Genomic DNA, 13,647 nt, shown 5'->3' on the forward strand with positions numbered 1-13,647 from the left:
TGATCATGGTGATAAAGGTATTTTTGACAGAAACACTTCAAACATGTTTCACAAAAGAAATCAGCACTTATTTCTATATTTTTACTTTCGCAAGCAACACAAGAATAGTCCTTCACAAAGTCTGAACTTTCATTAACTGAATCTACAGAAGTCGCCATTTTCAATAGATATTTGGACTCACTGCCCTCTGATTAAAAAGTAATGTATTAACTATGAGTTTGACTATGTTTATGAAATAAAGCCAGTGTTATCAAAACTTTAATGTGTTGCATGAAGACACACACAGTTTTAAGTTAGAATAATAGCCTATGTATCTCACTTCGAACTAATAAGTAATGGCTGAATTTAATTGCCTGGTTCAGCAGAAAATCCACATTAAAACACAATGAAGTACAAAGTCCATAAACCTAGCCCATATTGTTTATAAAGATGTAAAAAAAATAAAAAATTAACAAATGTCCAATATTTGGAGTAGTACCAGATTATCATTAAAGCAAGAAAAAAATTGTGATAAAAAATGACTTGTCCAGAATGCATATCTTGGACTTTTGAAAGCAAAATCAGACGTGCTACCATTACACCACTGAGACCTCAATACTTTTTAAGAAAGAAGCCAATTCACACAATAAAGTTAGATCTAGGTGTTAGTTGCGTAAAGCTCGATTGGTCATTGCACATGTCGGCTAGGGTACAACTTAAATATACCCCGGATACTCTTAAGTATACTTAAATGTACCCTGGGTACTGAAAAATATACTGAAAAGTATCAGGGAATTCTAACACTAAATTGGCTGTTGTCTGCTAGTTTTTTCAAATTGATCATGTTCATATTTATGTCAATATTCTGTGAAAGGGCCTCAATATAATGGAAACTCCTAATCCAAAAAGCATGTTGAGGCAGGTTTTGTTCAAAGAGATTTGTTTTCATATTCCGTAGCGCGTTTTACGACATTGGATTTTGCGCAGGAATAAAACTTGGGTACAGTCTGAATTGGCTGGGTACGTGTTAATATATTTTCCGTACCCCTAATACTCGTCTGCATCTCAGATTTAGAAATCAACAACAATTCAATTGAGAAATGAGAAGAAAATCCATGTTAGTGCTTAATTAACATACAAAAAACCTACTTTGCCATAATGAATGAAAATGTTTTTGGTAGATTTAGGTACCGATACTACTAAGAAAATGCACATAATATAAAGCCTAATGCCGTTAGTTAAAGTGAACAGTTCTCTTCATTAATATTTGTGTATAAAATTGTTAACCTGCCGACTGGTATAAATAGCAGTGCCCTTTTTAGAAACAATCATACCAGTATTTAAGTCTAAACAAGAAATATCAAGATAAGATTAAGGGCGCTGATGTCGGTTAGTTATGAAAGATAGCTGGGCCCTCTCTTGCCGCCAGGGGAAGCCACCCACATCCCTCATGAGGGGGAATTTCGCGTCGTTTTGGGCGAAAAGGGGAATTTTAGAAGAACTTTGCACCATTCATTCAACACCTAAAATTGCTATATTTTAATGTGATTTACATAAATATACATTTAATCAAAGGTTAGTAGCACGATACCAGCTGGCAACATAGGTATAAAAGTATTTAATAAAAAAAGGGGGAATTTTTAGCTAAAAAAGGGGAAAAAGTATACTTTTTTCATAAAGGAAGCAGCCGATATTCGGCCGTAAAAAGTGCAAAACGAGGGCCCTGGATAGTCATTGCTATCAATGAGATCAAAGACCATATAATACCAGATCAATAACAATGTTTTGCGCCAGTTTTTGTGACTTATTTCTCATAATTAGATACTTTTGATAATGTATCAATTAGACCTGCCTGTTCTTATAATTCATGGGGACCAACTTGTACATCACCATGGACCTTCAAGTAAGCAATGTGACATTTTAGCAAAGTACAGCTTATAACTTTGTTTTGTGTAATTGTTTATAGAAACATCAAACAGTTTTGAAGTCAGTCCTCATTTAATGAGCTTTATTTTGGAAAAACTGGGCTTAATTCCAGTGAGTTTTTTCCTTTTTCATAAAGTACTGGAAAACGACACTTTCCCAATTGGGAAAAATATTTGTTGGGTGGGTAAATAAAATGGAACATTGCATCTCTAACGCTTAAACCTAAATTTATATAATATTGACAACTTGACAAAACTAAGTTATCAATTTTAAAGTATTTGTTAGCAACAAATAAAAACACCAATTGCGCAAAAACAATTACTGAATAAATATGCGTAAATTAAACAATTCCTGTGCTGAACAATTTCTGCCTAAACTAGACTTAAGAAGTGACTTCCTTTAAAAAACATAATATAAAAGCGGGTTGTGCAATCTCTGATTTGTCGGAGTGGACTGCACATGCATTAAGCCCTATTTTTCCATGAGCGTACTTCACATGCATTAAGCCCTATTTTTCCATGAGCGTACTTCACGTGCATTAAGCCCTATTTTTCCATGAGCATACTTCACATGCATTAAGCCCTATTTTTTCATGAGTGGACATTACATGCATTAAGCCCGATTTTTCCATGAGAGGCCACAGGCTTTTTCCGCTCCATTTTGGGAATACCCCACACTGGAATTTTGGGAATTTCGCATCGTGAAAACCCCCATTTTGGGAAAAAAATATTCGCAAAATTGGCTCAATTGGGAAAAATTATCGCATGTAAATAGTGTTTCTTATATTTCAAAGAAGCTGTTAACTGGTAAATAAAGACTATTTTGATAAATTATTATTAAAATTTTACAAAGTATTGTGAACATGTGAGATAAGTGCAGGTTTTTTTAATCTGAATGTGGGGAAAAGGCCTGGCCTTTTTTGAGGTGACAAAATGCGTGCGAAGCGCAGGATTTTGAGGAAAATAAGGAAAGTCTTAAATAATCATTAACATATTTTACAGTTTTTAAAACAAATTCAATGCAACAAATAATTTAATTATGCAACACTTTCTATTTTCTACACCGGATCAGGTTAACTTATATATTTTAAGGTAAAAAAAAAAAAATTTTTTTTTTTTTGGAGGGGGGGAATTGGGAATTTTTTTAAATTGGGAAAAAAACAACCAGTTTTGCATTGGGAATGGGGCCGAATTTCGTACCCGTGGCATAGGGCGGAAAAAGCCTGGGCCATGAGTGGACTGCACATGTATTTTGCACTTTTTTTCCATGAGTGGACTCTACATGCATTAAGTACTATTTTTCCATGAGTGGACTCTACATGCATTAAGTACTATTTTTCCATGATTGGCTCAGACTTAAACATGAACCTCTCGAAATGGCTCGTAGCTCAGCTTTTCTAAGCTTTGCTGGCATCTATGGAGGAGATCTATAAAGAACGCTTCCATACAGGGACATCAAAATATCTCCTAAATTAAAACAACACTTTCAAACAAAGGTAACTTTTTGTAGATCACAAAATAATTTAAATTTCACCTTGAAGATTACATTTCTCAGAAATTTTGTAATTTTACAGGGGTTTTCCTAGCATTTTCGGGAAAAGGAGTCTGGTCAAATTGGGATTTTTTAAATCGATAAAATGGCCAATAACTAAACTGGGATTTGTATCAACAAATATTGACACATCTTGCCATTTCCTGGGAATTTTTGGAAAAATTAAATTCTAACTTTAAGTCCACTGATTTGAGAAAAACTAATCAAATATAACTCTTCATACTAATCAAATTAGGAGAACAAAATCATGTAAATTAAAGTTATAAAGTTAAGAGATTATGAGATATTATGAGATTTAAAAAAATGTGGGGGGAGATTGGGATCAGGTCCACTTTAAGGCCTTTCTATAAAAGCAGAAAACCCCTGTTTGAGAACCCAATCTTGACACTTACCACCTCTGTCTGAATTCCTTGTTCTCAGAAAGTGCCACACACACAATATCGCTATACATGCACAGCAGTAGAGGAACACTTGACAATAGGATCTGAAATAGAGGAACACTTGGCAATAGGATCTGAAATGAAGGAACACTCGACAATAGGATCTGAAATAGAGGAACACTTGACAATAGGATCTGACATAAATGAATACTTGATAGTAGGATCTGAAATAGAGGAACACTTGATGATAGGATCTGAAATAGAGGTTCACTAGATAGTAGGATCTGAAATAGAGGAATACTCGACAATATGATCTGAAATAGAGGAACACTTGACAATAGGATCTTAAATAGAGGAACACTTGACAATAGGATCTGAAATAGAGGAATACTTGACGATAGGATCTGAAATAGAGGTTCACTAGATAGTAGGATCTGAAATAGAGGAATACTCGACAATATGATCTGAAATAGAGGGACACTTGACAATAGGATCTTAAATAGAGGAACACTTGGCAATACGATCTGACATAAATGAATACTTGACAATGACATCTGAAACAAATGAACACTTGACAATGACATCTGAAACAAATGAATACTTGACATGAGGATCTGAACTAAATGAACACTTGACAAGAGGATCCTAAACAAATGAACATTTGAAACTTGAGAAACTTAATAAGTTGGAGTTTAAACAAGAGTGCCAAACTGTCACAAGATACGCCCGTTTGAAGGTTTTGGACAACTTGATAGCTTTACCATTTGAGTGGCAAAATGATATATTTTTGAAAATTAAGCAGCACATATTTGAACTTGACCTAGATATCAATTAGACACAACTTCTGACCAAATTTGGTAAAGACAGGATGAAAACTACTTCAATTAGAGAGCGGACACCATGCTAAATGCTTGAAATGCATTAAGTGACCTAGTTTTTGACCCAGCAAGACCCATATTTGTTCTTGACCTAGATATCATTTAGACTCAACTTCTGACCAAATTCAGTGAAGATCAGATGAAAACTACTTCAAGTAGAGAGCGGACACCATGCTAAACGCTTGAAATTCATTAAGTGACCTTGTGACCTATTTTTTGACCCGCCAAGACACATATTTGTTCTTGACCTAGATATCATTTAGACACAACTTCTGACCGAATTCGGTGAAGATCGGATGAAAAATACTTCAATTAGAGAGCGGACACCATGCTAAATCCTTGAAATGCACTAAGTGACCCAGTGACCTAGTTTTTAACCCAGCATGACCCATATTCGGACTTGACCTAGATATCAACTAGATGCAACTACTGACCAAGTTTGGTGAAGATCGGATGAATACAATTTGAATTAGAGTCCGGACAAAGTGGCGCCGTTGAAAATGCACTAATTGACCCTATGACCTAGTTTTTGACCCGGCATGACCCATATTCGAACTTGGCCTATATATCAACTAGATGCAACTGCTGACCAAGTTTGGTGAAGATCGGATGAATACAATTTGAAATAGAGTCCGGACAAAGTGGCCCCTTTGAAAATGCACTTATTGACCCTATGACCTAGTTTTTGACCCGGCATGACCCATATTCGAACTTGGCCTAGATATCAACTAGATGCAACTGCACATAATAATACGGGCGTATAAAAAGCATTAACAAAATTGTCATACCCTTTTGATGAGACAATTTTTACCCAATTAAGTCACTAATGACCAAAAAAAAAATGCTATCCAGTCTTCGAATTAGCCTATAAGCCCGAAGCCTGAGTCGATTCTTGGGCCAGTCCGTCGATCATAAATGCATATTAAATAGCCTGATCGGTCGATTAAATATTTATGCGTAAAATTGTAAACAAAGTGAAACAAGCAAATTCGTTGAATTGATATCCCACGACAAATAAATTGTGTTTATGGATGGGTGTAGAACTAAAAGAAAAGGTATAAGTGAAGGGTTGTGCCTGATAATTGAGAACAATTACATCAGGACATTTTGAGAATCCATTTTAGTATGGTATAATCCTTACCAAATAAGGCATATTTAATCAAAATGATTGATTTTGACCTTTGAGTGCGACTTTGACCATGACCCTTGCAGCCTGGATCTTATATTTGACTCGTCTAGATAATGGAGAACGATTGTGGACAGTTATGACAGAATCCCTTGATGCATAGTAAAGGAAAGACTAAATAATGAATAATTCATGAAATGTGTGACCTTTGACCTCAATTTGTGACCTTGACCTTAGACCCTAGGATTATGGGTGTTGAATGTGAAGCACCCTGAGATGATTTAGAACAACAATGGCAAGTTTCATGGCTCTGGCTTATGTGTTAATAGAGATAAAGCTCTAAGCTTATATTAAAAGCATTTTTTAAAGATACAAAGGGCCATAACTCCGTTATTAACAGATGTTGTACAATCCCGTTTGGTGTGCATCATCATCTTAATCATATATATACTCATACCAAGTTTCAATGAAATCCGTCAAAGCACTTTCAAAATATGGCTCCGGACACAAAAGTGCTGGACGGAGGGACAACGCCAAAACAATATCCCTCTGCCTATGGCGGGAGATAATAGGAGGAACAAGGGTGCCAAACTGTCACAAGATAGGCCCGTTTGAAGGTTATGGACAACTTGATAACTTTACCATGACCCATATTTGAACTTGACCTACATATCATCTAGACACAACTTCTGACCAAATATGGAGAAAAGCGGACACCATGCTAAATGCTTGAAATTGAGCAATTTCTCCTTTTATCTCTCCTTTGAGTTATCATCCAGAAACCATTTTACTGTGTAAAGTCACCGTGACCTTTACCTTTGACCTAGTGACCTGAAGGTCAACTGGGGTTCTGAAATATTTTATGAGTCTACTTGTCCACGGACAAGTTGGACCCACAAATTCACAAAGGAAAACAACATTACTAATTAAGGAAATAATACAAACATACACTTTTGTTAAGTTCTATTTTTGATTATATACATAGTTAACTAGAAAATACAAGCAAGATGTGAAAACAATAAGAGCACGTTTAAGTTACACATGATACCATCTGGGATATTTAATAATCTCAAAATGACTAGAAAATTCACTTGAAATAAAATAATCTCCGCTAAATATAAGTATATAATTCTACGCTTATAAAGGAAACTCTTTACAAAGTTTACATTTACACACACCGGTAACGTTTTCAATCCAAGGAAATTCAATAAGTAGCGATGGGCACAAGGGAGGCAACTGCGTACGGCTCATTTATAACTGAACATTTCCTGCGCGAAATCTCGTTCATAAAAATAGTGCCGATAGGGGGTCGGAATTACGTCGTTTTTAAGGTGGTTTTTGATTGAATATGGTTAAAATAACCACTAATCATATAAGTTAATACATTTATGTTCGCGGGCAAAGCACTTTCGTTTCCACACAGTTGCGTTGAAGATTAAAAGAAAGCCTAAGAAAATTTCCGAGATCGAGAAAAATAGGTAAGATACATTGCCCAGTAGAAAAATTGCTTTTATTTTGAAGGTTAATCATTCTCCTTTCCATTCATGCCACTAATTGCTTTGCAAAATGCCGTAATTCTGCTGGTTGTTGCTAATGTATGGACCCACTATTGACCCATTTCATGAATGGCAAGATGGCCGCCGTTGTTGAAAATTCATACGACGTAAATATCAATTGTTCTTTTTTTGCTCTGTAAAGTTGCCAAAAAATGTGTTGTACGTGCTAAACATCATTGAAGGATATATTTATGCCGACATTATATCGTAATGGTAGATTTCATTCGTATATCTGTAAATAGACGTTTCGATAATACAAAATACAGACTTGCGCTATTCGGACAGCAAGTATTTCGGATATTGCATTAATGATACAAGATACAAGAATCTTTATTTAACGTCGGATGTGAACAACAATTCGATACAGTCACTGTATTTTAGTTATATTATGTAGATATATTATTTCTTTGATTTCAATTATTCTTTTTGCAGACATATGTTTGATACTAATAAGTCAGAGTCTCAGGATTGGGAAGAGTTTGACTCGGAGTCTAACAGTGAGCGTTCGGAGTCTGACAGTGAGCGGTCGGAGTCTAACAGTGAGCGTTCGGAGTCTCACAGTGAGCGTTTATCACCGCAGCCAGGTCAATTTACACAGGACCGGGCTGCAAAAGCTGAAAAGTTGAAGCTTCCGCATCAGGTACTAGATAAAAAATAATATGCAATTTTAACCAATAAATATTTTTCTTAGTATATAAATGACATTTCAGCAGAATGACATTTTGAAACATAAACCCCATGTAATTTTATTTTATGGCAATGTATCGGTCATTTTGAAATACATTTATTATCAACATTAATTAATCATCATTATTGTAATTCACTAATGTTTATGCATTTGAAATATATACTGTTATACTTTTAAGAAGTCAGATATCACAAAATGTAGTTTAAAAAGACAGATATCACATAATTGAGTTTAAGAAGACTGATATCACAAGATAAGGAAGAGCAGTCTTTTTTTTATTCTAAAGCTGTAGCCTAATCTAGTCTACAATCCCTCGGAAATTTTCATAAAAAGGCTACATCCTCTCAATTTTTTTCATTATATTCATGCACTTAACCCAAAAAAAGAAACTTACACCTGGAAATTACATTCCCCTATGACTAACATTGCGTGAGTTGTATCCCCAAATTTTGGGTTTCACACACTTTTTCCTATATAATATGAAGGCTAATGCCCCTTCCCCCAACAGCCTTAAAAAAGCCTTGAATGGTGAAAACAATGAACCTTTAAGCTATTTTCCGTTTAAGAAAGTCCCTTCTTAAAGAAAATCCAGTTGAAGCAGAAAGTTTTGTCCCTGATAAGCCTGTGTGGACTAAACAGGCTAATATGGGATGACACTTTAGGCTCATGCATTAATTCCCGTTTTCCCAGAGTGCAGCTCAAATGTTCATTTACATGTTACAGAGTACCGCAAGAAGCTGCCGTTTGTGAATGCGCCCCGATAGAGGAGATTTAGGCAAAGAAGCTGAAGGCAGCGGGGGGAAAAGAGAAGAAATCAGGAAGAAATCGCCATAGGCGATAACTGAATATAAGATTTTTTAAACCATTGGATAGGTTTGTTAGTCACCTATCTTAGGAAAAATACTTACAGATACATTGAAGTTCAAATAACTAGTGTTAGGTCTTATTTAAATAAGAAGAATTTTGGTTTTTGAACCTATTTAATGAAGCAAATGATTTTACTTTTGTTAAACATGTGTGGCAGTGATCTATTGTCTTCATGTTAACCTTATTTAAGTATTGGCTGTTGTTCTTGTGGTGTATTTATAATTTGAGGACTTATTTTACCTAATGGACAATTTATTTTAATTGAGTTAACAACATATAAAACTTGTCAAAACTATTGAAAGCCCCCATAAGAATTTCATTGTTTGTAGTGACCACTATGTCTGCTCGTGACACTGTCAGTCTGACATGTGAGAGTGCAGTTGAAGTATAATTTTTTAATCAATCATTACTTATGAAAAATTTCAATCTTTGGGATTAGTTTTTGCCTATATGCTACCTTTGACTGACAAAAAAACCAACATCAACAATGTTTTTTTTTTTATTTGAACAACTCGTCATCGTGATTGGGAGGCATGTGTCATTTTAATTCATCATTATGTAATGTCGGGTAATTGGACATTTCACAAGTATTTATATATTGTGTATGCACAACAAATATAAATTGTGTCAACAAAAATTATGTGTTAGTTCACCATTAGTTATCATTGAAAATAAAACCTTAAAAAAGCTGCAGAGTTGTTGTTGATAGCAGTAAAGACAAAGGCTATTCACGCAAATAAATATATATTTGTATGCCCCCTTATTTTGCCATAAACTGTGCAGTAAAAAGTGCAAAACCAATAAAAAATATGTGTTATTAATATGTTCTAATGTGTTTTATATCTAAAAAGGCATTCACATAGATAAAAATAACTTATAAATGGCCAAAATAGCTGGTTAAATGCAAATGTCAGTTGTTTGCTGGCAATGAACCAGATTTTTGGCAGAAAAAACAGCAGAAAAATTCACCTATTTTTTACGTGTTTTAAAAAAATCATAAAAAATCTATTTTTCATCCAAATAAAAAAAGAAAGACATCATTATGTTTGTTTTAAGTAGTATAACATCAATGCCAAATATCATTCAAATATTCCCATTTTAAAAAAATCATTGCCTCTTGCTACAATAAGCCAAGACTCAACAAATTCTTGTTTCCGCTTGGCTTTGTATGCTTTATCATATTCAAACTTGGCTTTTCTCTTCTTTTCCGAAGCCGAACTGATTTTATCATTGGTCTGATTAGCGTCATGGCTTGACGTTAGTGGTTTTATTTTAAAAAATCGAATGCAGGTCGGTAAAACATGTTTGCGGCCATTTGCAATTTACAAAAAATGTTATCTAATGCGTGATTGGCTGTTGCTATACACGTGCGCTGGTTTCTCTACTATAAATGTTACCTTATGCCTGATTGGCTTTTGCTATATACTCGTGGACTTGTTTACTACATTAAATAATTATTATGGGAAAATAACCTACCTCCAGTTAAAAAAGTTTGCTAGTCTGCAGATTAATCATAAGCTATTTATATAAACTTTCGTTTTTTATTTTCGGAAAATATTGAAGTTTCGTTCTCGAAACAAAATTTACCACGGAAATTTGACTTGTCCCCGGACAAGCCAGCTTCCAAAAACTGCTTGCCCGGAAGGAGAAATTGACGACTCAGACAACTCGGACAGCATATTTCAGAACCCCTGGTCAATAGGGGTCATCTGCGAGTCATGATCAATATACCTATTAAGTTTCATGATCCTAGGCGTAAGCCTTCTTGAGTTATCATCCAGAAACCATATTTCTAAGTTGAGTCACCATGACCTTGACATTTGACCTAGTGACCTGAAAATCAATAGGGGTCATCTGCAAGTCATGATAAATGTACCTATGAAGTTTCATGATCCTAGGCCTAAGCGTTCTTGAGTTATCATCCAGAAACCATTTTACTATTTCGGGTCACCGTGACTTTGACCTTTAACCTAGTGACATAAATAGAGAATACATGGTTGGTGCCGAGATGGAGAAAGTTTATCCGGTGAGGGTTAGAAAAAGAAAATAAGCGAGCCCTATTTTTCTTTTTGGGGCCGAACCGGATAAACTTTCTCCATCTCGGCACCAACCATGTATTCGATTTATCCTGCTTCATGCCGTTGACACATTTTATCAAAGACAAATGATTAATTAACATAACGATATAATTATTCTTGTCGGGCCTCCTACATTCCTAACGACCGAATAACTACCGATTGTGTCACGCTAAAAATAGTTCCACATTAAACTGTTCCTTTTAATACTTTCCTATCGAAAATATTAAGAGAAGAAATAAAAAACGAATTGAGAATGTGATATTTTTCTTGGTAAAAAAATTGAAACAAAATGCATCAGCAAAACAAAAAAAACTAAATTTTATTTACCTTAATGACTACTTTAATCCATTGCTTATAACAATAAATGTACAACGATATACACATTCATTGTCTGTTCTTCCATCCCTTTGTCGAAATCAATTTTCTGTTTTTCCATCTCTATTATTGGAATGTATTTCAAACCACACTCTTTTTTGATAGCCTTTGTATCGAATGCTAACCATTCTGACCCAAAACCATATTAACGAAACCGTAATCCTGTCGTAGCGAATTATTTTATTCCTATCAAAGTTAACACTTATGAATGACAAACACACACTCCGAAAATCGTTTATGATTCGTTCGATGCTTTAAAATATAAAAAATACTGTTAAAACCACCACGTAAAAATTGTTGTCCCTAAAATCCTGAGAGAAACTACATAGTATGTTTTGTCTGAGAAATGACGTCACACTAGAAACGTCATAAATTGCGTAATCAAGTAAATAAACATGATAAATACGGAAGTCTGGTTCGGTAATATATTTTAAGAAGATAAAAATGATGATATATAACATTACGATAACTTTCATGATGCGTCCCAATAAATTTCAAAGGTCAAATATTAGAACATTTTAATCGGCGCGTATGAATACATACTTACGGTTAGATCACGGTCACGTGATGTACTGCCGGATATCAACTAGTTTATCCGACCCTGCTTTATTTGGTCAATGTTTGCAACTGAGGCAGGATAAAAATCAATAAGGGTCATCTGCGAGTCATGATCAATGTACCTATGAAGTACTATTTCGGGTCACCGTGACCTTGACCTTTGACCTAGTGACCTGAAAATCAATAGGGGTAATCTGCGAGTCATGATCAGTGTACCTATGAAGTTTCATGACCCTAGGCATAAGCGTTCTTGAGTTATCATCCGGAAACCAGTTTACTATTTCAGGTCACTGTGACCTTGACCTTTGACCTAGTGACCTGAAAATCAATAGGGGGTCATCTGCGAGTCATGAACAAATTTGGTAGAGGACTATTAGATATCACTACATACCAAATTTAGTAGCCCTAGGCTCTATAATTATGAACAAGATTGTTAAAGTTTGCACAAAAAAAGGCCTTATTTAAGCATATGTTCATTTTTGTGACCCCCGGGGCAGGGTCAAATTTGTTCCCAGGGGCATAATTTGAACAAACTAAGTAGAGACCTATTAGATGTCACTACATACCGAATTTGGTAGAAATAGGCCCAATAGTTATGGACAAGAAGATTTTTAAAGTTTGCACAAAATAGGCCCAATATAAGCATATGTTTAATTTTGTGACCCCTGGGGAACAGTCAAATTTGATCCCAGGGGCTTAATTTGAACAAACTTGGTAGAGGACTATTAGATGTCATTACATACCAGATTTGGTAGCCCTATGCCATACGGTTATGGACAAGAAGATTTTTAAAGTTTGCACAAAACAGGCCTTATATAAGCACATTTTCAATTTTTTCAAATTTTCAATTTTCAAATTTGACCCCAGGCGCATAATTTGAAGAAACTTGGTAGAGGACTATAAGATGTCACTACATACTAAATTTGGTAGCCCTAGGCTCAATGGTTATGGACGAGAAGATTTTTAAAGTTTTCAAAAAATAGGCCTTATATAAGCAAATTTGCATTTTTTTTACCCTCCAGGGCAGGGTCAAATTTGACCCCAGGGGCATAATTTAAAAAAACTTGATAGAGGACTATAAGATGTCACTACATACAAAATTTGGGAGCCCTAGGCCCTACGGTTATGGACAAGAAGATTTCTAAAGTTTGCACAAAATAGGCCTTATTTAAGCAAACTTGCAATTTTTTTACCCCACAGGGCAGGGTCAAATTTGACCCCAGGGGCATAATTTGAAGAAACTTGGTAGAGGACTATAAGATGTCACTTCATACCAAATTTGGGAGCCCTAGGCCCTATGGTTATGGACAAGAAGATTTCTAAATTTTCATAAAATAGGCCTTATGTAAGCAAATTTTCAATTTTTTGTACCCCGGGGCAGGGTCAAATTTGACCCCAGGGGCATAATTTGAAGAAACTTGGTAGAGGACTATAAGATGTCACTACATACCAAATTTAGTAGCCCTAGGCGCAATGGTTATGGGCAAGAAGATTTTTAAAGTTTTCACAAAATAGGCCTTATATAAGCAAATTTTCAATATTTTGACCCCCCGGGGCAGGGTCAAATTTGACCCCAGGGGCATAATTTGAAGAAACTTGGTAGAGGACTATAAGATGTCACTACATACCATTTTTGGTAGCCCTAGGCCCAATGGTTATGGACGATAAGATTTTTAAAGTTTTCA

The 13,647-nt window shown here is 35.2% G+C and overlaps 1 protein-coding gene across 1 annotated transcript in view; it reads right to left on the reverse strand.

The window, feature by feature from the left end:
• Nucleotides 1-13,647, reverse strand: part of LOC127849022 (uncharacterized) — a 141,380-nt gene that overhangs the window by 75,343 nt on the left and 52,390 nt on the right. The window contains exon 21 of the mRNA XM_052381745.1: nt 3,849-3,940. Coding sequence (XP_052237705.1) covers nt 3,849-3,940 — 92 coding nt within the window. The remainder of the gene's footprint in view (nt 1-3,848; nt 3,941-13,647) is intronic.

The sequence above is a fragment of the Dreissena polymorpha genome, chromosome 10, assembly GCF_020536995.1.
Source record: "Dreissena polymorpha isolate Duluth1 chromosome 10, UMN_Dpol_1.0, whole genome shotgun sequence".
Lineage (NCBI taxonomy): Eukaryota > Metazoa > Mollusca > Bivalvia > Myida > Dreissenidae > Dreissena > Dreissena polymorpha.